A 27895-nucleotide genomic window follows, 5' to 3' on the forward strand; every position below is an offset into this window, starting at 1 on the left:
TCTGATGTCACTTTTTTGCAAGCAGAATACTGTGAAACAGGATCCAAGCCTGGGGTCATAGCCCTCCTTACCCAGGTGACATAGGTTTTGGGGTGATCAATAGTTTAGTATTCACTAAAGACATCTCGTAGATATATGCCGATACGTACCTGTAGCTTTTTCCAAACAAACTCTAACCGAGTCTAAGCCCAACCGCAGACTTCCCTATCCACCACCTGGGATGCTCCTCATGGATACCCCAACCAACCTTACGGAATGATTACTCAAATACCAATAGATAAATATTTGATCAAAAAATATAATAATCACTAGCCGTACTCACTATGGCGTTGTTATCTCGTAATCTCCGTAATCTGTAATCTTGTTACAATTTTCCATTCATAAAATACATTACGAGAACATAACGAGATAATGGACTCTGGGGTGCGTAATCTTGTAATCTCGTAAAAATTTTATTTTGTTAAGTACTAGCAGCTAACTTCATGCCTTTCCGAAAGCTTTCGGAGCTTTCAGAAAAAGCTAAAATTGAATGAGAAATGACATAACCTCAGAATTTGTGCGGTGTTTTGGTTTGAGCCGGTCATCAAAAAAAAATTCATAGGGTAAAAATTGTAATTTCGTAGGAAGTCAATTTCTTACCTACCTTTCTTCTTAAACATTCACATCCAAAAGATCGCAGTTTGCCTCTTGCTCCAAGAAATTATTAAAACGCTGTTTATTGTACTTGCGACTCATTGTGACGACAAATACCAAAATGTAAACAAAAAAACTTAACAAGATTACGAAACGTCAAAGTGACTATTTTGCCACTCACGATGATGGCCTTAACAGCCCTTTACAGATTACAGATTACAAGATAACAACGCCATAGTGAGTACGGCTATTATTAATGATTTGCTTAGATAAAATTGCTCATTTATATATTTATTGGTGAGAATTGAATATAGGGCATGGTCATCGCCGTCTTAGCATCTTTTCCTACCTTCAGAGCAAAAAAGACAACATAAGTCTCTTAATATTTAGAATAAGCGAATATTTCGGATAAAACTATTTTTTTTTTTAAATATTCCGAATATTTAACAGAAATTTGACAAAAAAAATGAACAGAGAGCACTCTTTTGCCTTAGTTAAATGCCCCTTGATGATGATCTTCATACATACATTGGATATCCACTAACACAAACTCCAAAAAAATATCTCCCGGAATCGAATAAGGCACAATTATAAACAACATTCATTCGTTCATTCAGTCTTTGGTTGGTGTGTGGTGAATCTGGTAGAGAATTTTATCCAGCAGAACAACATGTGCTGCCCAAGAGACAAATATTAATTAGTGTTGTAGGTTTGCACTCGTCCCTAAAAGCTAGCTCAGTAGTTTTGTAAATTCCTCTAGCACGTCTGTGGCATGTGCAATTTCAATTAAACGCAATTAGTAAGTTTGTGACAGTGGCTTTTTTTTCAAAAAAACTTTTTTTTTTACCTGGATCATTTTCAAATACTTGAAAAAAAGGCGTGAATGTGTTAAATCGTTGGTCTTCGTGATTAATGTGTCATCATCAAATGCTGGAAGAGAGTGCTTGAGAAGTGGTGAACATTACTAAAAAAAATGTCTGACAGAGGCCAAAAAAGAATGAAATGAGTTGAGGTTTTTAAAAACGTGAATCAGAGAGAATAAGAGGAAATTCTTATCGGACAAATTTAGCTGAATATTGTGAGAAGATATAAATATTATACTTTCTTTGAGTTAAACATATTTTTCTGTTATATCGTTGAACTTTTTTTGGTTTCAAAAAAAAAAAAATCTTCAGACTAAAGCACTAACATCCACAGTATCAGTTGGAATAAATTTCTTAATTAATGTGACTGGGGGTTAATAGCCAGACCCAGAAAATACCAATTAACGTGTCTTCTTGACCACTATGTGCACTTGTCTTTTATATAAGTGATGATGAATTGAGGAATTCAAAGCGAGTTAATTCCAGAGCAAATAGCATTACAATTTAACTGACTAAAAGGGTCGCTGAGCATTATGATTCTCTGTTCTTTCCTTTTTTGTTGGTTTTTTTTCTAAAACAATAATTAACCTTCTGAGTCATTTTGCATGAGAAATCGCATATAAATATTTTTTGAACAATTTTATCTGATATACCGAGTTAGTACAATTGTATAAGTTATATTTCTGAGGACTTCTACACTCTCGATATCAAATGCGGTATCGGGCTGATTTGTCGTTATCAGCCAACTGAAGCATTATCTGAGAGTATTTACTTAGTCGAAAGTATGCCCAAAGGAGTGTGTGATAATTTAATCTTGCCAAAAGGTGCTTTTATTCTCAATTCGATCTCTGTCGCTGGTTTCCAACAAATGATCATGCTGATTAACTCTTGTTCACAATTTTTTTTTGGTCTGGTGAATTGTGTTCAGCACATATGTGCATATGTCACAAAGTTTACACAATATAGGGGCAAGTAGGGCTATTATACAGGCTTTTTAGATTTTATTTTACAACAGAATGTCTAAAACGAATAATAGAATGAAAACTGAGTTGAAAATATTAAGTGGACACTTGTTGAATTTTTGTCAAAATCTAATGGGTTTTCCTGGAGCGGACGATATTAAAGACAGGGCGTTCTACTCAGTTCTGACAAGAAAACACTTACAACTTGAAATCGAATTCTTAAAGAAACTTCGTGTAATGCCTAATTCGTACTCGAGGAATTATCCAAGAAATTGATAGTCAAAAAATTCGAAAAATGTTGTTCGTCCTATACGATATCATTTGCGAGTATCCTTTGATTAGAAAAATGGGGAAATTTTAGACAGAAATCTTTTGAAAAGGGACTAAGTTTTTTGTGCACCAAACGACTGAAAATGTTTTTTTTTTTAATTTTCTTTATTTTATTCTTCAATTTTTATCCAGATTTTATTATTTAAAAGTTTACAAATACAACATAACCGTAATGACAGATGCAAGACAAAACAATTCATATGAACTTTGGTAAATAAAACAAGTATGCAAGAGCTTAAGGCAATGTTTGGATAAGTATGCGTTTATGGTTCATTCTAATGTCGATCCTTTGATAAAACCTGTCGATCATTTAAAAAATCCTTGATAAAACCTTGTCGATCTGTCAATATTTAGCAGTATTCATTCCAATGTGCATTTCAAAAAACGGCACCAGTTTAACAAATATGGTCTACTGAAAAAGTTACTTATTTGCCCCTTGACTTTTCCATCATTTGGATTAAGAGGTTGCTATTAATGCTAAGACGGCAGTATACTCGTAGAAGTACAATTCACAATGATTATTGCGAGGGATAAGAATAAAAACATAGGGGAAATGCTTGTAATTTGGGACGGGGTGCAAACAAGCACTAATATTTTAAGTATTCCATACAAAATTTAAGTTTTTTGTTACTTCCTTTTCAGTAGTGTTTTTTTTTTTGGAACCTTGACAAGTCGTTTATCGTGTTTGCTTTTTCTAAAATGAATCTTACGGCGTTATCATACTTGCACATTAAAATTTTAATGTGATTCACATTAATTGTCGCTTGTGAGCGTCCAAATATGATATTTGTGTCTTTGAGTCACTTAATATTTGGGGTTTTTCTATTTATTGATAAAGAAGTGGACTTGGCCTGCAAAAATAAGTTTAAATTTACCTAAAACATAAATATTTTTTCACATTAAAAAATTAAAGAAAAAATCGCATTGATTTTTCGCAATAATGCTATAAATTAATTTATATGAAATTTTGCGGGTCAAGTCTACCTTTTTTATCAACAAATAGATCAAATTTTGAATATAAAATGATTCAAATACACAAATTACACATTTGGACTCTCACCAGCGACAATTAATGTAAATCATATTAAAATTTTAATGTGCAAGTGTGATAACACAATTAATACGTTTAAATATGGATAAAAATGTAGACATGAATTTGACTGTAATTTCGGACACTTTGTTTATAATTTTCGACAGCTAATCCACATCAATAGGATGCCCATTTTGTCCATTTCAAGAACCTTACTTACCAAGTCCTCTTCCTGTTTGTAAGAAGGAACAGTCGGATGTCTCGTGGAGCCCGGAAAACTTCCATAGGGGAAAGTGGGGCACCTTTGAATTTGTGTAGCTTTGAAATTAGAATTTTTCTCCTATTTGAAATGGAATTGAGCCATATGAAAATGTAATTTAGCTTCTCAATCTATTTGCGCCAGCAGTGATAAGAATCAATTTTATTTAAATAGGGGAAAGCGCGCTACTTTCGGGCGACTCAAGCTTCGGAGAATTCAATTTTTTCTCTATGTTCCTTATGGATTTCACAAATAACTCTTTTCTGTAAATTTGAGGCATTGGACTAGCTATTAAAATATAATATTATAATGGGCCAATTTAATTTATAACACCTTGAAGAAAAAATGAATTGTCCGAAGCATAAATCGTCCGAAGGTAGCGCGCTTTCCCCTATAGGAAAAAAATCCTAATCTCAAAGCTGACCCAAATTTAAAGGTACCCCACATTACTCTATAGTTCATTAAAGAGAGTTGATTTCGGCACTCCAAGTACGCGCGGATTCACGCATTCCCTTACCTTTCCGGGACTCTTTTAAGACTTTTTGCGCTGCATATCGTTCGTGGAGATGATAGTCCTTTGTTTCTTCAAGCCTTTTTTCAACCTAGTCGTTAGAAAAACTAAAAATTCAGAAAATTTCGAGGAAAAAGACACCTGTCCAAAATAGCAAACATTACCTCACTACTGGTGAATCTCTGACAAAATTGTCCATTTTGCACACGAAAAACGTAATGTGCTAGGAAAATTTCAACCCAGGTCCAATAAACACATTACTTATCACTTATTACTTCACCCTAGCTAAATAAGGCTGAAGTAAACACGACGTTCAGTGATATTTCTCGTAAGAAACTGCTCACACTTAAATTTCAATAAAGTAATTTTTATTCAAATCATTTCAAAATTGAACGAATTTACTATTAAATATTTTCTGAAAAGAATAAATATTTATATAGAATACATTATTCTTTAAAAATTGAAAGGAAATTCTTTAATTTTAATCAATTTTTAGTGTCCAACTTTACCCTAAAAGTGTCCAAAATTACAAACTGTCCCAAATTACAAACAGTTTCCCTTTTAACAATTTAGATAAGATAATATAAAAATGCATTGATATTGAAGAATCACTGTGAATCACTTCTTTTTTTTTAATTTACACAGTCTTGTGAACATACAAATTTTTCGCGGGAAATCATTAGGAAGTGAAAAATGGCGGATTTTTTCAATAACAATAAGTAACAATTTTATTAGAAATTCTACGAGAAAATTTGTTCTATATTATTAATCGTATCGGGATGTATTTATTACAATTCAATCGTATCCCTTGTTAGAAAAATCTGCTGATCGTAGATCGCCCAGGAGCGCCTTCCCAGCAATGTGGATGCTTCTTCCATGCTCCCGGAGTTTTTGGGCAGAGGCGGTGCATTTTTCATTACGTTGTATCACAGTGAAAATATGTTTTTCTAGACATTCAGACCTTTTAATCGTTCGAGACTCGAAACCACAACTGTGAATCAAGCCGGGGATCCATCCTCCCAAGAACCAACGGTCTTGCCTATTGCGCCACTGAGATCCCCTTTGTTCTATTTGCTCTATTTTATGCGAACTAACGCGATGCACTTTGCAAAAGATAATTGGCAAAATTCAGCGAATAAGTCAGGCTCGTAATTCCTGGATCTTCTACCATGTCTTCGTATCTTCGTGTGCCCGGTTCAGGGAGTCGCGATTATCCCAATTCTTTCTTTGTGCAATGTGTCATCTTTTGGAATTCCCTTCCTAGGGAACGAAAAAGGAGACTTACTTTGAGTTACGTGGCTTTCACTTATTCCTCCAATCATAAATCTTTATTTTATTATAAATGTCTTATTTTATTTGGAAATAAATTGAAATTGCAATTGAAACCGACTCGTCGAACACTGTCTATCGTCAGTAGAGGAAAGCGCGCTACCTTCGGACGATTCAAGCTTCGGACAATTCATTTTTTTCTCTACGGTCCTTATGGGTTACACCTTTAGCCCTTTTCTGAGAATTTGAGGCACTGGACTAGCTATTAAAATATAATATTATAATGGGCCAAGTTTATTTAGAACATATTGAAAAAATGAATTTTGTGAAGCGTATGAAGCTTAAATCGTCCGAAGGTAGCGCGCTTTCCCCTATTTTTTCCTTACAAATGATTTTTTAAATCTCCGTGTTGTGAAAATTTTTCATGATGGATTGTTGAAAGCTCTGATCTTAAATCTATATGTACATTTTCTTTCAATAGACTCAAGTGTCACCTCACTATAAAGTACTTTTTACATATTACTACGTCAGTATAATGACTAAAATTTTACTATTTTGACAGCTGTCAAAATGAATTTTGTTTTAGTATCAAAGTGCCGACGTTAGGATGACCATTAACCATGTCGTGCTTTACGATTACTGAAATTAAAGATTAAAAGAAGGCTATTCAATATTATGCTTCTAGCTTACGCAAAGAAATATATCGACTTGTCAGAATATAAGTCCAAAAAATCGATTTTTTTCAAAAATCGTTTTATTCGTTTTTTGAATACTTCTTTCTACCTTCTACCTTCCTTGTGAATATTATACTTGAAAGTTAATTATTTTCATAGTCATAGAAATTTTAAATCTCAAAAATCATATACTTTGCATGTAAAATCTCAGCTTCTGTAGCTCTACTGTAAAATTTGCCTACATCGAGTTGTTCGTTTCTTATTCTGAGCGGTAGATATCGTCTTTGATTAGGGAAACTGTTGCAAATTTCGAACAGGTTGCCAAATGCAGTCTTCTGAGTTTGAAGCGCTATTGATTTTGCAAGTACCTTGTAGAGTAGTTTATCGTTTTTGTTTTCCCTAATTATATCTTAAATTAATAAAAAAAATAGACAGTGCTTTATGTGTAATATCGGACATCAAGTTTGTCGAAGTTCTTTGTCCTTTTGGAACTCTTCCAAATCTTTTTCCATAGGTCTGTGAAGACTACGTTTTTGGTGTTTATTTTGCATTGTACAACTTTGGAGAACTGTAAAATTAAAAGTAATAAAATTTTGAGAAACGTAACAAGTGTCCGAAATTACAATCCTTCCGAAATTTGGATGAAGTGCCCCATGTGTTTGCTTTTTCCTCACATTTTAACACATTCATACGCGCGTTCTGAATCAGAGAGCATGAATATGAAGTTATATTTTCTCAAAAGTAGGGGAAAGTGCTCTCCCTTCGAACGTTCATGCCTTCGAATAATGTGAATTTTCTTTTAGTTTTCCTAACAGACTTTCACATTTCTATTAAATATTAATTGGCTTATCGTCAATTGTTGATAATTCCATGATAATTTAGTGTAAATCTCTTACGAAAAACCAAAGAAATTCACATTATTCGAAGGCATGAACGTTCGAAGGGAGAGCACTTTCCCCTATTAATTGTTCCTGAAATAGCCCCACTTGCCCCTACATATGTGCATGTATCATAATGTATATACAATATCTCACTAATTTATCAGCGTTTTACTCTTCTTGGAAATAACTTTTTATCACTAAAGACTCGCTTTTCTTTGCCTTATCTGAATCATACTTCAACTCCATAGTTGGGTGTTTTAGTATTTTGAATTCAACCTTACGTTGCAGTGCTTGATGGAAAAAAGCTGTGATGATTTTTTTCTTGAGGAATTCTTAAACATAAAATCTTGTTCTGAATTTGTGCCAACGTTTGCAGGTTAAGTGTAGAGAAAGTGAGGAAGAATGGCAACAAATTTAAGACCTCTCAAGATCACCACAGTCGGTGATGGCATGGTGGGAAAAACTTGTCTCCTAATAACCTACACACAGAACGAGTTTCCGAAGGAATATATACCAACTGTCTTTGATAATCATGCTTGCAATTTGGAGGTCGATGGCAAAATGTACAACTTGACACTCTGGGATACAGCTGGGCAGGAGGATTATGAAAGACTAAGACCTCTGAGCTACCCAAATGTAAGGCTACTCTAAGCAGTATACATTAGCTTAGAACTTAAATGCTATTCTTGCTTATTTTAGACGGACTGCTTCTTATTGTGTTATTCAATAGAAGGACGTACTAGTTATGAAAACATCTTCTCTAAATGGTATCCAGAAATTCGTCATTATTCACCAAGCGTGCCTATAGTATTAGTTGGTGAGACTTTATTTTTTTTTTTAGCATAAAAACCTCATTAATTGTTTAGCAAAATAAAAAAATTGTGCAATATTTTCCAAATTAGGAACCAAAATGGACTTGAGACTTCCAGGGTCAGAGAAATTCTTAACGTATATGGATGGGAAGAGGTTGAAAACGAAAATTCGTGCATATTCCTTCATTGAATGCAGTGCTAAAAAGAACCAGAATTTGGATAATGTTTTTATAGAGGCAGTAAGAGCTGTTGAACAGAAGCCTCGAGTTAAAACGCGACTTTGCACACTTCTATGAAAAACAATGAAAAGATTTCTTTTTAATTATTGATCGGTTATTATTCTAATAAGCCATAAATTTTAGAAAATTAATGATCTAGTGGTAATTTTTTTGAAGATTCACATTTATATGCTCAATAAAAATATGATTACGCTGTAAGTGAAAAATAAATTCCTAGTCAATAAAGAAAATGCGTCACTATTACTAATATTTTATGATTACAATTTATTTACTGAAGTTTTTTTTTCTCAAGAGAAAAGTGCCAAATCTAGAATGAGTAGTTCTAAAGCAGTGTTCAGAATAGAGGCTTAACTCTGCATTTTAATATTTCTAATAAATCGAAAAAAAGGCGGTAAACTTTATGATCCTACAAAAATGATAAACATTTTTTGACTGTCTGTTACGAAAACGAAAATGTCATAGGTTATGAAGTTAGAGAACTTAAACCCTAGAGTGAGATCTCAAATCGAAAGGAAAAATATGCTTGACTTGATTTTAGCACAATTGCGTAGTATTCTTAATAAATTTATCCATTATCCATTAGTCTAAATTTTATGATTAGGAGTTTTTAGGTTCAAAAAACCAAATTTTATTAATTTGACTCCCAATTTTTTTTTATTTAAAAAGTTTTATTCTCAATTCTACTCTAAAAAAAAATGTTTTGTGAAATTAACAAGACAAGTTTGTAAAAAGGATGTTCTTTCACACAGAATATGAAAAAGTTTTGTCAAATCGGCGGCCAACTGGATCTTGTTAAAAGTTTGTCAAAAGGGTGTTTTTCTATATAAAATGCAAGGAAAAGTTTTGTCAAATTGGTCAATAACATCCTTTTGACAAAATTTCAGCAAAATCCGTTTGTTCGTTTAACAAGACATTTTTTTCAGAGTAGGGGATTCTCACAGAAAAAATATTTTGTAATAATGTTCGTAAATATTTGTGAATTCCTATGGGAGAGTTACGAAATGCTCGTAAATCGTATAACGAACAAACAAGATCGTAAAAGTTTGTACTTTTTCACAAACATTGTTCGTAGCATGATCACTTGACGAGCATTTTTTTTACTTTTACAAACATTTATTCGTAAATGTTCGTAAACACACAAAAAATGTTCGTAAAATTTTGTCATTTGTTCGTAAATTTTTGTTTTCCTGAGCAACGTTTTACGAACATTTACGAGCGAATGACAAAATTTTACAAACATTTTTTGTGTGTTTACGAACATTTACGAACAAATGTTCGTAAAAGTTAAAAAAAATGTTCGTCAAATGATCATGTTATGAACAATGTTTGTGAAAAAAGTAGAAACTTTTACGAACTTGTTCGTGGGTTATATGATTCACGAGCATTTCGTAAGTCCCCTCCATAGGATTTCACAAACATTGACGAACAATTTTACAAAATATTTTTTTTTCTGTGTAGGGAAAATGGCCCGCCTTTGAATGCGGCAGCCTTTAAATGCTTCAATTTTTCTCTTATTTCCCAAAGCTAAAATTCCATTTTGTTAATCTAAGGTAATAGAAAATAGTTAATAGTATTAACTAAAATTTTCAAAATAGAATTTTTGCTTTGACAAGTAAGAGAAAAATTGATACATTCAAAGGCTGCCGCATTCAAAGGCAGACTACTTTCCCCTATTTAACCCTGAGGTTTACATCGGTTCTCGTTTGGCTTTTGATTTTTTTTAATCAACAAGTAATTTTTTAATTTCTAAAAAATTAATGTTTTTCCAAAAAATATGTTTAGAATTTAGATAAATAAAGCCACATTGATAAAGCTTACACCGACGGTTCCATTCTATATTATTCTATCTCAAAATGACAACTTTTCAGAAGAGTCATTTGAAGTTGGCGATTTCCTATGCTCCCCGTGTAATTTTCTTCGAAAATTTTGAATATTTCATTACCCGGTCGTCGGATGATCATCAAATTTTCGCAAGTTGTAGATCTCGATCCCAAGAACGACATATCTCTCGGAGTAATTCTAAATCGACTTAGTATGGAATGAAGCCATCGAATGGGCTTCATACCTGAAGTTTATTCCAGTTTATCCATTTTAATCTAACACTGTATCAAAATTCACTGTGATTGCTTAAATTTTGGATATTCCAAATTTTCAAAAATTGGGCTAAAGCTCTAGTCTCAAGATAGCTGTAGACTCCAAATAAATTCAGTATGATCCACAAGAATGTCATCTTTAGCCCATAACATTTTGAAATAAAGTATCAGCCTAAACTATCACGCACTGAGAATTCAGGAATAGGCGTTCATTCTTTCTTCAGCGGGCTTAGGACACCCCGGTTAGCAGCCCACACCTGTCGATCCCCCGCCACTTAGTTTTTTATGTTCACAGTGGGTATTTCAGCGCAAGGAGTGATCAAGTGTCGCGCTTGGAACCTCAGATGTCACTGTCCATACCTAGAAATGAATTGTTAAAACACTACTTCATCTACCAAGTTCCCATCCTTTATTTTCCACGTATCCTTAGAATTCGCAGCAAGCAAGTTCTCTTTCTTTTTGCTTTTCCGAAAGCATATATGGGAGTTCCAGGGTAACTGTACCAAATTTCGGCATAGTTGCATGCAAGCGCCAAAGTTTGGCCGTTTACCTGATGAGATTGATAGATGGTAAGTCGACGGCAGCTGCAATAAATCATAATTGAGGAGAAACGTTCGCGGTTGATCCCAAAGTGCTTCAAGGCAGGATCCCTTAATTTACTTCATCCACCTTGTTCTAGGTCTGCCCCGAGGTTGACACATCCTCTCAATGTCTAGACTAACCGGGTTTTTAGGATAGACGGTTAACCGGTTTTGGATAGCTCTGAAACCGGTTAACCGGAAATTTTAAAATGTGTGTAAAGAGATGGTTTTAAACCGGTTGAACCTCCACTAACCGGTTTTAAAACCGTCTCCAGAATAGGGCGGTTAACCCGTTCACCGTTCTTGGAATCACTACTTAGAACAATGATGAAGGAAAATTTACAATCTATTGGAAATAACGAGAGATTAGAAAACCTCTGCAAATCCGATTTTTAGTTGCCCTTGTTTTTACATTAAAATTTAATTTCTAATATAGCGTCTTGAAAAATTTCTAAAACAGGAATAAAAGTGATTTATCGGTAACTTCATTAGCCATTCGTATGATCTCTTCAGACTAGTGGCTCAGTTAATTGGTTTAACATGAATAATGGTGCTATACCAATGAAAAATGAACATGTTTTTTAGTACTTCACTGTTCTCAAGTGCTTCTGCATTATCGACTTTTCGTGTTGCGTTCTAGCTCGACTATTTTCTCTAGTCTTCGCCGTGTTCTAAAACCACTAAACAGTCGTGACAGGAATCAATACAAAGAAAAGTTGATTAATGTTAGAAACACTTTAGAACAGTAAAGTGTTAAAAAAAACCTGTTCATTTTGCACTGGAATAGCACCATAATTCTGAAAGCAAAGACATTTTTGGAAACAGTTTTGCTTCCTAAAATTTGCTTTGTTGGAGTTTAAATCTTCTGTCTAAAGTTTTCTTTAAACAGGGGATTAACTTGAAAATTTGAAGTTTCTAATCAGTTTATAAATTAAAATGAAGAAGTGTCAGAAGAATGACAACCCGGGATATTTGACTATTGAATCAGCTGTAGGAGTAGAGGCCAAACGGTAAGAGATAGCGACTTGCAGTCCTTGGCAGCCTTGATGAAAGCTCCATAAGTTGATCCTATTAATACTTCTATCCCTCTCCTACTTCAAAAACTTCTTTTAAAATATTTTGAATACGATTTCAATGTTTTTCTGTTTTTAATTCTTTTATTTTCGAATATTCCTTCTTTGGTTTTTTTTTAGACCGTGTAATTTCTCAACCAGAAAATCTCCAAAGTTTCCGATCAATAAAACAATTGAGTTATTTAAAAAAATTATAATTCCATTAGTGCACAAAATTTATACACTAAAAAAAAGTGATACATTTTACTCAAGACTAATTTGTATGCCTATTCAGGAAATACAATAATAAATCGAAGGGGAAAAAACCAATGTAAAAACAGCTTGACTAATTTTTTGATTCTATAAATTAATTTTTCTTTCTGCTACCGTAATGAATTAAATATCAATTTATCATACATTTACTTCTTCTTTCGCACAAAAAGATGCTTTTGTTTAAATAAAATTTTCCTTCACAATTCTTCAAAGTTAAATATTTTGAATATTTTTCTTTTATTTTAAATTCTCTCCATTAACTTTTACTGCTGAGATACCGGCTCTAAATTCTAGAGTTTTGATAATTCTTTAAACTTGGTACTTTTTTTACCTTGGAGTAGTTTAGGAATATTTTTTCTTAATCTACAAACTACGTTGTTTTTTTTTTCTCTCTTAATTCTTTCGAATTACACAATCATAACATCAATAAAACCTTCACTATTACAAAGAAGTTAATTTAAATTCATTTGTTTTATAGGAATAAATTTGCTTTGTTAAGTGTAATATGAATTTTCTTAATCCAAAAATCATAACATATCTTCCAGAAGTTAATAATAAGGGTGTTATTGAGAAATTGACTTTGTTTTTTTCTTTTTGTTGTTTAATTTCTCGTTTCTTTTGGGATGTTGCCAGTTGGGGGCTCCTCAGTGGAGGCTTCTGGGGGCTGATCCCCATTCACGCTAACTTCTGCGGAAGTGACAGAGGTTGAGACGTACGGAGGGGGAGGTGGGGTCTCCCCAATGACCGTTATGGCAGTTGCACCTTCCTCGGAATTAGGGTTGGGATTGGGGGCTCCGATGGCCGGACTTGCAGGTATAGCCGTTGCCATTGCTACCTGATATGATGGTGGAGGGGCTTGTTTCATACTCTGAGCAATTGCTTCATCGTAGTCCGGCAGAAGTGAACTGTAGTCGCGTTCCTAAATGAAAAAAAAAAAATATTTAAACATAATGCTGACGCATTCAAAATAATTACAAAGCCATAGGGAAATTCAAATAAACTATAGAACTTTGTAATTGTATTTTTTATTGTGTATTTTACTTATTCGTGAATGATAAACGATTGGACATCAAGCGGAAATATGTTCAAAATTCCACAAAAATCTTAAACATTTTCATACTGTGTTATCACACTTGCACATTAAAATTTTAATATGATTCACATTAATTGTCGCTGGTGAGAGTCCAAATGTGTAATTTGTGTGTTTGAATCATTTTATATTCAAAATTTGATCTATTTGTTGATAAAAATTGATTTATAGCATTAATGCGAAAAATTAATGTGATTTTCTCTTTAATTTTTTAATGTGAAAAATATTTATGCTTTAGGTAAATTTAAACTTATTTTTGCAGGTCAAGTCCACTTCTTTATCAATAAATAGAAAAACCCCAAATATTAAGTGACTCAAAGACACAAATAACATATTTGGACACTCACAAGCGACAATTAATGTGAATCACATTAAAATTTTAATGTGCAAGTATGATAACGCCGTTATATTTTATATAATACATTTTGATTATTGGTTTGAATGATTTGGTAGGGTTTATAAGGAATTGAGATTGTTTAGAAATTTTTACCAAGTGAAAAGCCTTAGGGCAAAGTATATTCTAGAGTTTCGATTTAAGAAATTGTAATTCTTGAACACTTAAAAAAGAATTTTGAAATAAAACAGCGAAATTTTAAATACTACCGTAGGGCTACGAATCAATTATCAACATTTTATAAAAATTAGAAGCTGAACTTGACCTACCAGAAATAAAAACAAATAAATTTAGCGCATAATATACTTAAAAAGCAGTCTAATTTTCATTAAAGTATTGCAAAGTGAATAAAAAGCAGTTATATCCACTCTGTTCAACTTGTGACATGGTTAGAGGCCAAACGGTAAGAGATATCGACTTCCGGTCTTCGACGACCCCCCCCCCATAGGTGAACATTATCTCCTGATTTTTTTCTTTTATTACCACAAATTTTTTCTTTCTTCTCCAAAAACCATGTTTTTTGTTGATGGGGATACCTGGGGATACCAAAATTCGTCGGGAAATGGAATCTCTCAAAGAAAACTCATTAATATAATTATTCTCACGTCGTTTTTGCTTCAAACATGGTTTTTCGGTTTATTTGGAAAACGGTCCCTAGAATTTTTTTTCATTTTTGAATATATTTGAAGCTTTCGTTACCCGGACAATGGATGACCATCATCATCACATATAACTATCAGAGTAATATAATGCTTTCGAGCTTTTGATTTCATTTTATTTTGGAGTCCTCAGAAAAAGATCTTTAAGATAGTAAATACAATTTCTTGTTCGAATGTAGAAACCTCTCCTTACAATGGAATAGGATTTTTGCTTTGGGGAAAGGGAAAAAATGCAGTATTTGAAGGCTGGAGCGTTTGAAAGCTTACCAAATATCTACCCATTAATGATTTTTATTTTTTAGTAAAATGTTCAAAGATTATATAGAACTGTTTTAGAACAGCAAAAACCCATGGCTCTTTTCAGGAAAATTTAGGCACTGAACTATAGATATTAAATTATAATATTATAATGGCTTAAATGAATTTAGAAAATAGAAAAAAAATTAATTTGACAGAAGCTTAAGTCATCCGAAGGTACCGCGCTTTCCCCTATTGCCGTTCAATAAAATTCTAACTAATCCATCTATACTTCAGGATTAAATTTAATTCTTTACTATATCTTTTGAGTGTCTTATTATCAGACTATTTTTTAAAAAGAAAGATCCCTATTTTTTTAATAAGGATTTAAACACAGATTATGACCTGGGTTCGGATTTATTCATTAATAAGCTTCACACAACGTTCCAGGGATGTTTGTCCGCTTTTTCAGGTAAGGAGATAAATGGAAGAAAAAATCAGGTCAAGGGAATTTTCAATACCAACCACTTCACATAACCCATAGCAAGTAAATTACCATAATGGTCAAATTCAGCTTTAAGAGTTTTTAGTAGATAAAAAACAGAATTTTAAAAATCATAGGGGGAGGTGGGGCTACTTTGAGCTGTGGGGCTAGATTGTTATACGACTTTTTCACCTATTTCGAAATGAAGCTGATCCTCACAATTATTTTTAATGCCCTGTGAATGCAGTGATTATAATTTTAAAATTGATATAAAAGGTTAGTGAAGCATAGATCGACTATGAGTTTAAATCGTCATCCCAAAACAAAATGATTTTGTTTGAAAATTGTTCATAGCTTTTTAATAATCGTTTCTTGCAAAATGTCTGACATCAGTTAGTAATAGAACACATGTTGCTTTTTTGTTTATAATTTTAAGAAGTTGTTCAAATTGTGGCGAATAGCAGTGAATTTACCAAGCTCTAAATGGCATTGTATGGAATTTCTTCAGCAATAAATCAAATTTTATCAGTAATTAATTTAGAACTTTAAAAGCACTACAATTTACATTGTAATTCTGGGAAAGTTGAAATAAAAGTTTTTTCAGTTTACCTACAGCCATCTCGTATTATACATATTAGTTAAACCCTTATTTGCAGAGATTTAGGTTTTTCACGTGTCTTTCTAACCAAGATTGAATTTAGACGGGCCTAATTTTAAATATTTTACTGAATAAAAATTCACATCCGTTTCATTGCAGATAAAAAGGGGATATGAATTTCGATTTAGTGAATATTTCCTGATCTAAAAGATGCAACGGAGGCATAAAAAATTATTTTAATCAATAAAATAATAAATTTTGATCAGTAATAGCTAAAACTAGCTAGAAAATTTCACTGTTTTGAGATTTAGAATTAAGTACTTTGATTTTTAATGGCTCCGGCACACCTTTTCGTTCAGGAAAATTTCATTAAGATAAAATTCACATCCCTTTCCTTCTTAAAAGCTTTGCATATGTCTATCCTACTCTTTCGCACTCTTCTTCTTTGGAACATCATACCAAATTAAATTTAGCTCAGTCCAATTTTGAGACCAAAAGAATTTGTGTGAAAGAAAAGAATGCGAATTTAGAGTTAATGAAATTATACCGAGCTAAAAGGTGTGCGAGAGGCTTAAGAATTTGATTTTTGTTGACTCAGAGTCAAAATTTACTGCTCTTTCTGTCCTAAAAGTTTTGCGTGTGTCTATCCTACTCTTTCACGTTCTTCTTCTTCGTCTTTTAAACATCACATCAAATTAAATTTAGTTCAGTCCAAGAAAGAGACATAAATTTCGATTTCATGAAATTTCGTAACCGCGGAATCTAGTACTGGCCATTATCCTAAATGTTGTTTCTTTTGCAACTAACTACTTTGAGAAAAATAAATGATTAGGGCAAGTGTGCCAAATTTCGGCATAGTTGCATGCAAGCGTCAAAGTCTCAAGTTTGAAATGTAATATTTTGAATACAAATTGATTTTTTCATTCTTTCTTTTGTAAGAGTGTTGCTTGGAACCTTGTAAAGAATTTACTGTCTTTCTTTACTCTAAAATCATTCTTAACACATTTTAAAATGAATAAAAATATAGACATAGCTTTGGTGCCCTATTTTGGCCACCTTCATTCTCATAGTTCCTTCAACTTCGGGAATTCTTCCAATATCTTTTTCACGTCATCTCGTTTGTCGAAGCTACATTTTTTGTTATTCTTTTGCATTGTATAATCTCTGGAGTACGTAAAATCTAAAAGTTCATGGAAATTCGAGGAACAAAAAAGGTGGCCGAAATTGCAAGCTGGCCGGAATTTGGCACACTTACCCTAAATTTATTTCGCACTATAAAATTTTGGATAAAAAATGCCTCAAAGTGGGAGAATATTGCTATTATGATACCTGATCGACAATTTTCTAGCAATTACTTGCTCTATCTAAGTAATATGAGTAAATTATTAGCTCTTCTATTGGACTTTGTAAATCAAAATCTCGCATTTAGAGTTCACTTTTCACTAAAAGAGTAAAAGCTAAGGGAAAATGGGGTACTTTTGAATTGGAGCAGCTTTGAAATGGAGCTTTTTGTCCTATATTTTTAAATGAAACAGAACCTTACACTGGTAAAAATAAAAGGGTCAAATTGACCCTTTTCCAAAGGATGGATCATATTTGACTCTTTGAAAGGGTCACCAGGAACCCTTCGAAAGGGTCACAGTTTTGACATCTATTTAATTCCGGAATAAACGAATAAAAAAACAATGAAAAAGTGATCTTTGGTGTTCGCTCAGATGAGAGAAATATGATATCAGTAATAAGTTTACAATAAAACATGATTATTCGTGATAAATGTGCATACTAAATTTCAAGTGATACAAAAGTGAACCTTTCAAAGGGTCAAATACGATCCATCCTTTTGAAAAGGGTCAATTTGACCCTTTTATTTTTACCAGTGTATCATGATACAATTTAGCTCAACAAACCAATTAAAAATAGGAGAGAAAAATCCAATTTCAAAGCTGCTCCACTTCAAATGTGCCCCACTTTCCCCTATGGGAATTATTGTGACTTACCTGCCGATGAGATACATCTGGAATGATATACGGCAGCATTGAACGCAAATTGTGCTGCCTCATAGTCAAATACTTGTAGCAGCGCCATACGATTCCAATGGCGTAGGCCTTCATTAGAACAACTCCAATGAATGCCAATAGAACAACAATGCTGAGAGTTTGTGGGCTCAATTTCAGCAATTCCTCACGCCATGGAAATCTCTGGCTATCAGCAATTAGACGGTGAACTGATCTCAAGTAACACAAGTATCCTGCAGCTGTAAGGCTGGAAGGATTTTAAATGGGAATTTAGATTTATCAAGGAATAAAATAGTTTTTTTTAATATACTTACATCGTAATGGCAAAATCAAACAGCTGGAGGCAGAGGAATGGGAGTAAATGAGATGGTTTCCCTTTGATAGCTCCAAATATCATCATTAGTGTTATTGCCACCATGCAAATGCAGACAAAACTCCCCATATCAACATTTTCTGCAATTGATAGGGATATAATCAATGATTCATTGACACAATTTGGGGAATTTATGATTCATTAAAATAATAAAATAAATTTTGCGACTTACGATAAGTCAGAGAATGATCACGGAAAGCGTAGGGAGGATCAATTTTACTGAGGGGAGTTGGAAGTGCTGGAGCATCGTCATCCAGTGTTGTAACATCTTCATATCCATTCTCTAATTCTTGCACCATTACAGGATTTCTCATGATAGCAGCCAGGACTGCTAGTGCCAATAAATTGAGACACTTTGCAAGAAAAAAAGAGAAAGTTCTTAAAATTTCTGAATCAGAGCATTTAGCCAATGGCTCTTGCCTCTGTCACTTTTGAGCCATATTGAATGGGAGATGTATATAGTAAAAGTGATACAATGAAAATACGAGAGAATAAAAATAAATTTACCAAATGCCAAACGCCAATGATAATTGTGGCTGTTCGTACATGTAGGCCAAAACAGCAGCTCCATTCTTTATTTCGAGATGGACCCATTTTGATTCTGATCCTTAACATTTCATAAAGCTCTATTGCAATTCAAAAGAAAAAAAAAAGAAAATACGTATTAAATTTTCTTCTTCACTCCTCAACAATTTCCTAAGGTCACACTTTCACATTTACAACGATAATTCTCTCAATAAACTACTTTAAAAAATTTTAAACTTCCAAAAAACACACGTTAAAAACAATTTTGGTACACTTACCAAATCTCAGGGCAAGTTACTTTCTTCCTCACAATTTTTCTTTCACAATTTTTTACTTTTCTCTTTGCAGTGTCAATCTTCCATTTTTATTTTGGGTTCTACCTTTATTCCACATTTATTCCACAAACAGTGCGTCATACATTCGGTTGGGCATCGGGCTTAGAGCACGACATCAGACGTTTTGTTGAAAAAGTGGTCTCCGGGTCTCCCATGTGCGTAGAGTAGAGAAATGTGAATTAAAATCAGTGAGAAATATCGATTGGTAACTTTTGCAGAATATTACTGAAGCACGTTACTTGCAAAAGACGCAATGGTGCTGACCAAAGAATACAGAATTTGTATGCCATTAACCGTTGAAGAGGTAAGTACCATTTAATTAAGTAACATCTCGGGGGAATATTACGAAGGAAGGGAGTGTTAGGTAAAGGTAGTGATAAAAGATTGCCGCACCAGTGAACTCGACAGTGATTTAATTGCTGGAACTGTAATAATAAAAGTCCTAATTGGTGTCCAATCTAAACCCTAATCAAGATCGTATATACAACGTAGAAAATACTTTGCAAATTCAATACTAATCTTAATTTACAGCGGCTATAAATTCAATATCGGACACTCTAAATTTAGTAAATTTCCTAAATAAAATACTCTGAATTGGAAGTAAGGAAGGAGATATCATTTGGTCTAAATTTAAACTGAAATCCAAATAAGGACGTTTTACCATATGCTAAAGTTTCTCTTATATCTACTATAGTACTAACAAAATATTTAAGTAACAATTAAGCAAGATATGAAAGGAAAGTCTTTTCCTATGTCAGTACAAGCAGTAGAATTTTATTCAGTAGATCATTAACTAATAATCTTATCCGAATCACTACAGAAAGAACTGGAACTGGAAAGCTCGTAAAGTTTTACTATTTCAAAGCCAGTTATATAGGTTAATATGTAATTACCAGTAACTGATAAATCAGTAGCCAGTAAGCTGAATACTTACTAGTAAAATGGTAGCTTATAAACTAAAATGTATGAGACACAGATCAAAGAGGGTCCAATGTACTATCCATTGGAGAAGACCCACAATAAGATGGCAAAGTCCATTGGGACCATGAAGTAGCGGTCCTCTTAATAGGATCAGAAATGTATATAAACCAAGGATTGAATAAACGTTCGGAGTTCAGTTCACTCTCACTCAACTATCTTATTATTTCCACTCGAATACCACATAAACATAATAATCTAACTGAAAGGATTTTTTTTAAAGCTTTTGAAGCTTTCAAGACTCGTCGGACCGGAAATCTGGGTTAAGTGGTAACTCCTAATTAACAGTTACTGATAAATCAATTTCACATCAATATTCATATTCAGAAAATTTTCATAAAGTCTTTCTAGACTCTTCAGGCTCTTCAATGTCAAAAGCAGTAACTTTGATTAATCAGTAATTCACAGTAATTAAGAAGTCAGTGACTAGGTTGGTCAGTAAAACAGGTACTAACAATTAATTTTATAGCCTTTAAATATATTACAATCAGACTGAAAAGATCTCTATAAAGCTTTTAAATCTCTTAATCTTTTACAATTTCAAAACCGGAACTCTGGGTTAGTCGGTAATTGCCAGAAATTGATAAATCTGTACTCAGTAATCTAAGCATTGATCAGTAGATTAGTAGCCATCAAAAATATAAATGGAAAATACCTGCATTAGTCTTTAACATACCAGTTTAGCAAGTAAAACAACAAATTAATGGTCAGTAAACTATTAACTAGTAATTCAAGAACCGTAAGGTATTCAATTCAATTCAATTTATTAGAAAAACCATTAGGACAAACTGTCCTCTGTACAGAAAATGGCCCTACACATTAAGTTAGGACGAGGCGTTAATGGAGGCAACATGACTCAGGATAAGCTACCTCTTTCGCTCCCTTCTAAGGGAGGTATGCTCCAGTAAACTGATAACCTGATACTATAATCATGATAATGGAAAACAAATCAAAGCTCGTAAATCTATTCAGTTGCCGAATTTGTATATTGGTTAAATCAGTAAATTGGTAAAACTGCATAATCATCATACTGGAGAGAAAACTTGAAAGATTATAAAAGCTTAAAATTACAGTAACTGAAAAAAAGCAGCAATTAAAGAAAATCCGTAATTCGCACTAATCAAGAGGAAGTGAGACTACATTAAAAATGCCATTTTCTCGCATATTTCCAAAGAAAATTGAGTGTAGCCATAATTTAATTTAATTTAGATTCAAAACTCTTTTGTATTTTGTCCATCTAAATTATATTGCGTTAAAGCCCTTCCTTTAAAGATATGCGAAAAAATAACGTTTTTAAGGGGTTACATTTTTCAAAATAATGAGTTTTTATTTTAATTTAAGTCCTTAAGCATATAAAAGTACAACATTTTCCGAAATTTTCATTTAAAAATCTTAGAAATTTAGCCGTTGAGACTTGATTTTCAAAGACCTTTTTGGAAAATACATACTTTTCCGTGGACAAGATTTCTCAGAGTATATTCATCTGACGTAAAAAAAACTAATACCTCCTGTTAGCTGATGAGTTAAACCCGTACTTGAACGGCGCAATTTTTTTAAAAATGAAATTTGGATTTTCGGTAGAATTTTATACAAAAAAAAAAAACAATTTTAGAGGTATTTTACACCAAATTTTCTCTTGTAAAATAAATTGTGATTAAGGTAGAAAACGATCTACAGTTTAAGTACGAGTTTAACTCATCAACTAATAGGAAATATTTAGTTTTTTGACGTCAGATGAATATACTCTGAGAAATCCTGTCCACCGAAAAGTGTTTTTATTTTTTTCAAAAAAAAAAAAAAAAAAAAACGTCCCCAAAGAACTGTATACACAGAAAAATGGAAAATTCCTAAACGAAAACACCCACAATTTTAATTTCAAATCCCATAGACTGAATGCCAATGCCCTAATCCTAAATCCTTGATCATTTAGTTTCAGATGTAATTTGCAAATACCAAGACATTTTTCATTTTTCACCTAATGCTAAACTTAACCCTTTAAGGACGATTGAGTCACCCGTGACCCATAGAGAAAATAATTTTTCCTGACTACCTGAAGTTATTTCTTTCTAATGTTTGTACGTAATCACAAAGTAGAAAGATGTAGGAATCTAGGATATCTTTTATCTAGGACGAATCTAGGATATTTTTTAGTTAATTATCTTTCAAAAATAACAGAGTAAACGAGTAAACTAGTCGTCTGGAAAGTTTTGTGCTTTTTTACCTTTAAGGACGATTGGGTCATATATGACCCATAGTTTTCCAGGACTTCTAGGGATGGGAAAATTTCTTTTTAACCGTAAATCTCTTATTTAGTCTAAAATATCGTGGGAAACTTGATTTCGTTGAATTTCGCTCAGCGGAAAGCTTCTTGTCCTTAAAGGGTTAACTCTTTCGCGTCTTTAGGGTAATGTCATGACTCGGGGGAAAAAGTTTTTTTTGGTATTTACATTAATTGAAATCTATCTGTTCGTGCACGACATCATAATAGAAGGATGTAAGATTCTTGGCTCATTTTCTCAAGACTCCAGTTAGATTTCAATTAATGTAAAAAGCCAAAAAGAAACTTTTTTCCCCGGGTCATATATGACCCTAAAGACGCGAAAGAGTTAAAGGAATATCGAAAAAATATGAAGTGTTCGAAGGCAAAGTATGTAAGAAGCTTGAAAGCTTCCCTTCAGTACTGACAGGAGCAATAGGACTTTTTTATAATCTCTACAAAGTTACAAAAGTTACTTTCTAATTAAATAAATTTCCCTTTGTCTAACTTTAGTATCAAATAGGGCAACTGTACATGATAGCTAGGCACAGCTTGGAGAAGTCTGACAGTGGCCAGGGGGTGGAAGTTGTTGAGAATTCAGAATGCGAGAGTGAAGAGCACGGAAAGGGTCAATTTACGGAAAAGCGTGTCCATCTATCCAAGTAATTGCATTAATTTCCAAATAGCATGTCTCTGCAATCTGATAACTCTGTAATCTTTGCATGTACTTTAGTCGTCTTCCGTACTGGATTCAGGCTGTTTGCCCACGAGTCTTTTACATAACCGAAAAGGCATGGAACTACTATCCATTTACAATAACAGGTAAGGGATTTTTAAAGAAAAACTTTGGAGTAGATTGCTAAATTGATCTTTTACATTGCAGAATACACGGTGAGAACCACAATCAGCAATTTCTGGAAGTTTTTATTTTTATTGATGTTTGTCTGTAATGTCTTATACAGTGCTCATTCATCCCAAAATTCAGCATATCCATCCAAACGAGGTACGAGAATAACAACGGATGTACGGAAAACTGCCTGAAACTATCGTCAGAAAAACTGGCTGAAAGAACTGTTGACCATGTTGATATTGCATTTGAAGAAATTGATCAGAAACACTACAAACAGGAGGAAGATCCCAAGTACTTCAAGTCCAAAGTGACAGGAAGAGGGCCTCTGATTGAAGGCTGGAGAGAGCATGAAAGTCCCATTATGTGTTCTTATAAATTGGTCAGTGCTTCCTTTGAAGTTTGGGGACTTCAGACTCGCGTGGAAGACTTTATTCATCGGTGTATCCGGGAGATTTTACTCGTGGGACATCGTCAGGCATTCACGTGGATGGATGAGTGGTACAATATGACCATGGAGGATGTACGCGAATATGAAAAGTCCAAGCAAACAGAGACCAATGAGAAAGTCCTTCAAAGCACCAACAATGATGCAGGGAATTCATTAGAACAGCAACAAGCTGAACAAACGCCATCAGTATCGTCAATTGACTAGGATTAAGGATCATCTGATCAACTGCTCAAGTTTTTTTTTCGAAATATTAATTCATTAGTTGTCTTTTGTGGTTTATTCTCGAAGGTACAAGCTTCTGTGAAAGTGTTTAGGTTGAATGTGAATTTATTATTCAAAGATCTTAGTTCTCCAATGTGTTTTAGAAAGAATATATTAGTGATGTTAGTATTATGGACATCTATTTGTGAATTATACACCTCTCAAAGTATCCACCGGTCTCTCAAAGATTCTGGGTTTAAAATAATTAAATGAATTTTTGAAGTAACACTGTTTAGTCGAATAAATATTGATGGAAGGTGAATAAAAATGGCTTTTTAACCTTTTTAATTGCTGCAGTCCTTCAATCTAAATTTACCTATGACTCATAGGGACAAAACTGCTCAATCCTTACCTCAACTATTGGACTATTATCTTTATTTGATACACTGCACAGTTGGTTGAAAGATTCTTTCTTTATTCCAGAGATAAATCTTTAAATTTTCAACAGAGTAATTTCATAATTGAATTTGGGGAAAAAATAGTTATCGGTTGTGAACTACTTTAATACCGATTCATAAACGGTTGGAATCGGTTGAGATTTGTCAGGAATTCTAAAACCTTTCCAAGGAGCCCAAAGATGATACCATTCGGCTGAGAAATGCGCTCTTTTCTAGAGCATTTTAAAACTTTAATTATGATTTCCGATCATAATTAAAGTTTATTAATTTATTCCGACTTTAATTATGAATCCGAATTTGGAAAATAAAGAAGACGTGTTGCATCTTTCGATGTCCACTTTATTCTCTCTTCTTTCTATTGATACATGATATTTATATGATTGGTCTCCCTTCGATCCTCTTTGTTTTTTATCAGATATCTATTTTTAGAATTTTATGATCTTACGCTGATTTGAATTTCGCAAGATGTTCGCACATTTCTGTAATATAAACATTGTGATTTTTTGTCAATTAAACAAAGTGTGATCCATATAAGCCGAAACTTTTAAAGATAAACATTCTCAGACAAATGAATATAAACATTTCCACATTTTTATGTCGATTCAAAAATGAGGACACTTAATATATGATTTATGATCATGAGATCTAACTCTTTGACCTTGGAAAACCTTTAATAAGAATAATTCAACGGAATTTTCGAATAAGGACCAAATGTCCGTCTGAGTAATCTTTAAAACGGGTCCCGGTCAAAATCCCGAAAGCCAAAATCCCGAAAGCCAAAATCCCGAACGCCAAAATCCCGAAAGCCAAAATCCCGAATGGGCCAAAATCCCGAAAGCCAAAATCTCGAATTCTTAAAAGTGTCACAGCTACTCCCACGATTGTATCCACGCTTGCTGGAGGCAAAGGGAAATCTTCTGTGTCTTGGGAGATTATTCTAAACATTTTCCTCCATATAATTTCATCAATTTCAGGATTTGTAAAATTCGGGATTTTGGCTTTCGGGATTTTGGCTTTCGGGATTTTGGCCTTTTCGGGATTTTGGCGTTCGGGATTTTGGCTTTCGGGATTTTGGCTTTCGGGATTTTGGCTGCCACCGTTTAAAACATATCTAAAAATTTAAAAAAAATCGCACAACGCGTTTTCAAGTAATTGAAAAAAAAACTTGACTTATAGGAGGGTCTCCTGAAGTTTCCAAGTTTCTATCTCTAACCGTTTGGTGTCTAGGCGTAGTAATGGCCGGACAGACAGACAGACGGGCAAACAGCGTGACGACATTTCACAGAAATCATCTGAAACGCGAATAGGGGGAGGTGGGGCTACTTTGAGCTGTGGGGCTAGATTGTTATACGACTTTTTCACCTAATTCTAAATTAAGCTGGTTCTTACAATAATTTTATTTAGATCCGCAATTATTTTGTCTATCCAAATTACATCATGTTAAAATTCATTTCCTATTAGAAAAATGCGAAAAAATCGTATAACAATGTAGCCCCATAGCTCAAAGTAGCACCACCTCCCCCTATACCTCTCTGTAGAATTCGAGCAATAAAAACTGATCCAGGTTTTCCAAAAAAGTGCTTCAATTTTAAATCTTAAATTTCTTAAAATTTTTTCGCAGATACTTTAATAAGTTAAAACATGAAATTCTTTTAGGTTTATTTAATTTTAAAGCTGTTAGCCTGAGTTTTTTTAAACTTTTTATTTATAAAACTTCATTAGCTCTTAACTCTGAACAGCAAATATTTTATTTTATCTCTCTCCAGATCGTAAGATATCGAGCAAGTCAATTTTGATCTAACTTTTTTCAAAGGCTTAGGTGAAAATGATTTTTTCTGATACATGAGTTACATATACGAAATAACCTTAAAAAATTTCGCAAAGATTCTAGGAATATCACAAAATGTCAAGCAAATATACCAAATTACCTTTCTAATATCATTAAATAAAAATATAAATACTTACATTCAGATATGTAATGAAAAATATGGATTAAAGAAAGGCAGTAAAAAAATTTGGTTGATTAAGACAAACTATGTTAGGTTAAAAAAAATCTTTCTTCTGAAGAAACGATATTTTAAAAGGCTGCAAGGTTTAGTTAGAGACTTGCAAAAATTATCCTAAATTGAGATGTCCGTCTATTTTAGAATTACCTACAAGAAACAAACGATTCTAAATTCGAAAAAGCTCAAAAACTGTTTTCTGCATAAGTGTACAGAGTTCTAGGAGAAATGAAAGAGTTAACATTATAAAGAGAATCTGTGCCAAATTTCGGACAATTTGCAATATTGGACACTTGATGTTTATTAATATTCCATATTTTTTTTCGTTTTGTGCTCAAAGTAACGCCAAAAACCAAAGCGGCGCATTTGCAATAAACAGAATGCTGTAGAAAAGATCTTGGAGGAATTCCAGAAGGTATACAAACTTTTTACAAGATTTTTTTTATACGCGAAACAAAAATGATAAACAACTTCACAAATGCTTTTGAAGAGGAAATAACAAAAAAATCTAATTATTTTAAAAATATGACGCTTAAAACTCCGAAAATTGTTGTTTCTATCCAACCTGTCCGAAATTGACACAATTCCCTAATTAAATTTAACTAAAATCCTCGAGCTTCCCTTGTCTTAAGATTAAGATTTGTCTATGGCTCAGCTTAAACCTTTATCGGTTCCGCTGCATACAGGCCACTTATTTGGACCCATTATGAACTCCCGATAATGATCCGGTTCTATAGGAAAATCCAAATCAAGAATATTTTTTGCAAGAGCCTTATAAATATCTAAGCTATTTTTAATTAAAATATCGTGAAATTGGCACGCTTTATATATCAGTTTGGAAAGTATTAAGGTCATTTTTAATTATTTCTTTCTATCGTTTTCTGAGGTATCCTTTAATCCTGATTCCTTCAGGCTCACTGCTTAGTGGCTTTCTGGGTACTTTTTCAGCTAGAGCATAGATCGCTGCAGTAAAGTTAGTCCTATACGAAGCTCTTTGCAAGTTTTCGTAATTGGTTTTTGGGGGTTGGGGTTGTTAGCCCCTCGTCCAACCCTTCCTAGAAGGGCCAGACCCATTGTTCCTCAGCTTTAGATTCATAACTTCCAATTGGGGTTGGTTACTCAATCTTCAATAACTCATCCGAATGTATTAGGCCAGGCCCTACCAGGGTAGGGACTCTGTTAGTGAAGTGATCGATTCACCAGGAGAGTGATAGAATCACCACCTTGTGGAAAAAAAAACAAGATAATGTATTATTTAATCGAAAAGAATGCTAGAATAGCTCTAAAAATTCGTTAAAGTTCGATCACTTCACTTACAGAATTCCTACCTAAGTATCTATCCCGCTTGAAGATATAGGAATTGAGAGGAATACATTATATATTGCACGGTGCCGGCCAAAATTCCGAAAACCAAAATCCCAAAAAGCACAAATCTCAAAGAGACAAAGCTCCGCTAAAATCCAAAATGGGTTGAAATCCTGAAAAACCAAAATTCCAAAAAAACGAAATTTCGAAAGTCAGAATCCTG

General features: G+C 33.3%; 4 protein-coding genes across 7 annotated transcripts in view; 3 read left to right on the forward strand and 1 right to left on the reverse strand.

Moving 5' to 3' along the window:
• LOC129810139 (TBC1 domain family member whacked) overlaps nucleotides 1-27895 on the forward strand; it is a 147992-nt gene that overhangs the window by 86257 nt on the left and 33840 nt on the right. The window lies entirely within an intron of this gene.
• LOC129810157 (ras-like GTP-binding protein RhoL) lies at nucleotides 1230-8712 on the forward strand. Of its 3 annotated transcripts, none has more exons than XM_055860461.1 (4): nucleotides 1230-1711; nucleotides 7789-8048; nucleotides 8112-8229; nucleotides 8315-8712. In XM_055860461.1, the coding sequence occupies exons 2-4, from the start codon at nucleotides 7815-7817 to the stop codon at nucleotides 8518-8520; spliced, it is 558 nt and encodes a 185-aa protein (XP_055716436.1). In that variant the 5' UTR covers nucleotides 1230-1711; nucleotides 7789-7814; the 3' UTR covers nucleotides 8521-8712. The 3 variants fall into 3 exon arrangements, with proteins under 3 accessions (XP_055716436.1, XP_055716438.1, XP_055716437.1); XM_055860463.1 differs by having other exon boundaries at nucleotides 1230-1432; XM_055860462.1 differs by having other exon boundaries at nucleotides 1230-1338.
• On the reverse strand, nucleotides 12392-19243 carry LOC129810145 (lysosomal-associated transmembrane protein 4B). 2 transcript variants are annotated; one of them, XM_055860445.1, is made up of 6 exons: nucleotides 19116-19243; nucleotides 18820-18938; nucleotides 18485-18665; nucleotides 18254-18392; nucleotides 17922-18186; nucleotides 12392-13381 (listed from the first exon to the last, which is right to left on the reverse strand). In XM_055860445.1, exons 2-6 carry the CDS (start codon nucleotides 18925-18927, stop codon nucleotides 13064-13066), a joined length of 1011 nt encoding a protein of 336 aa, XP_055716420.1. In that variant the 5' UTR covers nucleotides 18928-18938; nucleotides 19116-19243; the 3' UTR covers nucleotides 12392-13063. The 2 variants fall into 2 exon arrangements, with proteins under 2 accessions (XP_055716420.1, XP_055716421.1); XM_055860446.1 differs by lacking the exon at nucleotides 18820-18938 and having other exon boundaries at nucleotides 19116-19215.
• LOC129810153 (cytoplasmic phosphatidylinositol transfer protein 1) lies at nucleotides 19243-24234 on the forward strand. The gene is made up of 5 exons (XM_055860456.1): nucleotides 19243-19476; nucleotides 22921-23069; nucleotides 23141-23229; nucleotides 23291-23298; nucleotides 23370-24234. Exons 1-5 carry the CDS (start codon nucleotides 19426-19428, stop codon nucleotides 23907-23909), a joined length of 837 nt encoding a protein of 278 aa, XP_055716431.1. The 5' UTR covers nucleotides 19243-19425; the 3' UTR covers nucleotides 23910-24234.

Source organism: Phlebotomus papatasi, chromosome 1 (genome assembly GCF_024763615.1).
Source record: "Phlebotomus papatasi isolate M1 chromosome 1, Ppap_2.1, whole genome shotgun sequence".
NCBI classification, from domain to species: Eukaryota; Metazoa; Arthropoda; class Insecta; order Diptera; family Psychodidae; genus Phlebotomus; species Phlebotomus papatasi.

What these genes read in the sequence shown, in the direction of transcription:
- LOC129810157 (XM_055860461.1), top strand. Translation starts at nt 7,815, where the DNA reads ATGGCAACAAATTTAAGACCTCTCAAGATCACCACAGTCGGTGATGGC. An exon ending in GACCTCTGAGCTACCCAAAT is followed by an intron (nt 8,049 to 8,111) that starts GTAAGGCTACTC and finishes TGCTTATTTTAG; the next exon opens with ACGGACTGCTTCTTATTGTG. An exon ending in CGTGCCTATAGTATTAGTTG is followed by an intron (nt 8,230 to 8,314) that starts GTGAGACTTTAT and finishes TTTCCAAATTAG; the next exon opens with GAACCAAAATGGACTTGAGA.
- LOC129810145 (XM_055860445.1), bottom strand. Translation starts at nt 18,927, where the DNA reads ATGTTAAGGATCAGAATCAAAATGGGTCCATCTCGAAATAAAGAATGG. An exon ending in TGATCATTCTCTGACTTATC is followed by an intron (nt 18,393 to 18,484) that starts GTAAGTCGCAAA and finishes TATCAATTGCAG; the next exon opens with AAAATGTTGATATGGGGAGT. An exon ending in CAGATGTATCTCATCGGCAG is followed by an intron (nt 13,382 to 17,921) that starts GTAAGTCACAAT and finishes TTTTTCATTTAG; the next exon opens with GAACGCGACTACAGTTCACT.
- LOC129810153 (XM_055860456.1), top strand. Translation starts at nt 19,426, where the DNA reads ATGGTGCTGACCAAAGAATACAGAATTTGTATGCCATTAACCGTTGAA. An exon ending in TGCCATTAACCGTTGAAGAG is followed by an intron (nt 19,477 to 22,920) that starts GTAAGTACCATT and finishes GTCTAACTTTAG; the next exon opens with TATCAAATAGGGCAACTGTA. An exon ending in AAGCGTGTCCATCTATCCAA is followed by an intron (nt 23,070 to 23,140) that starts GTAATTGCATTA and finishes CATGTACTTTAG; the next exon opens with TCGTCTTCCGTACTGGATTC.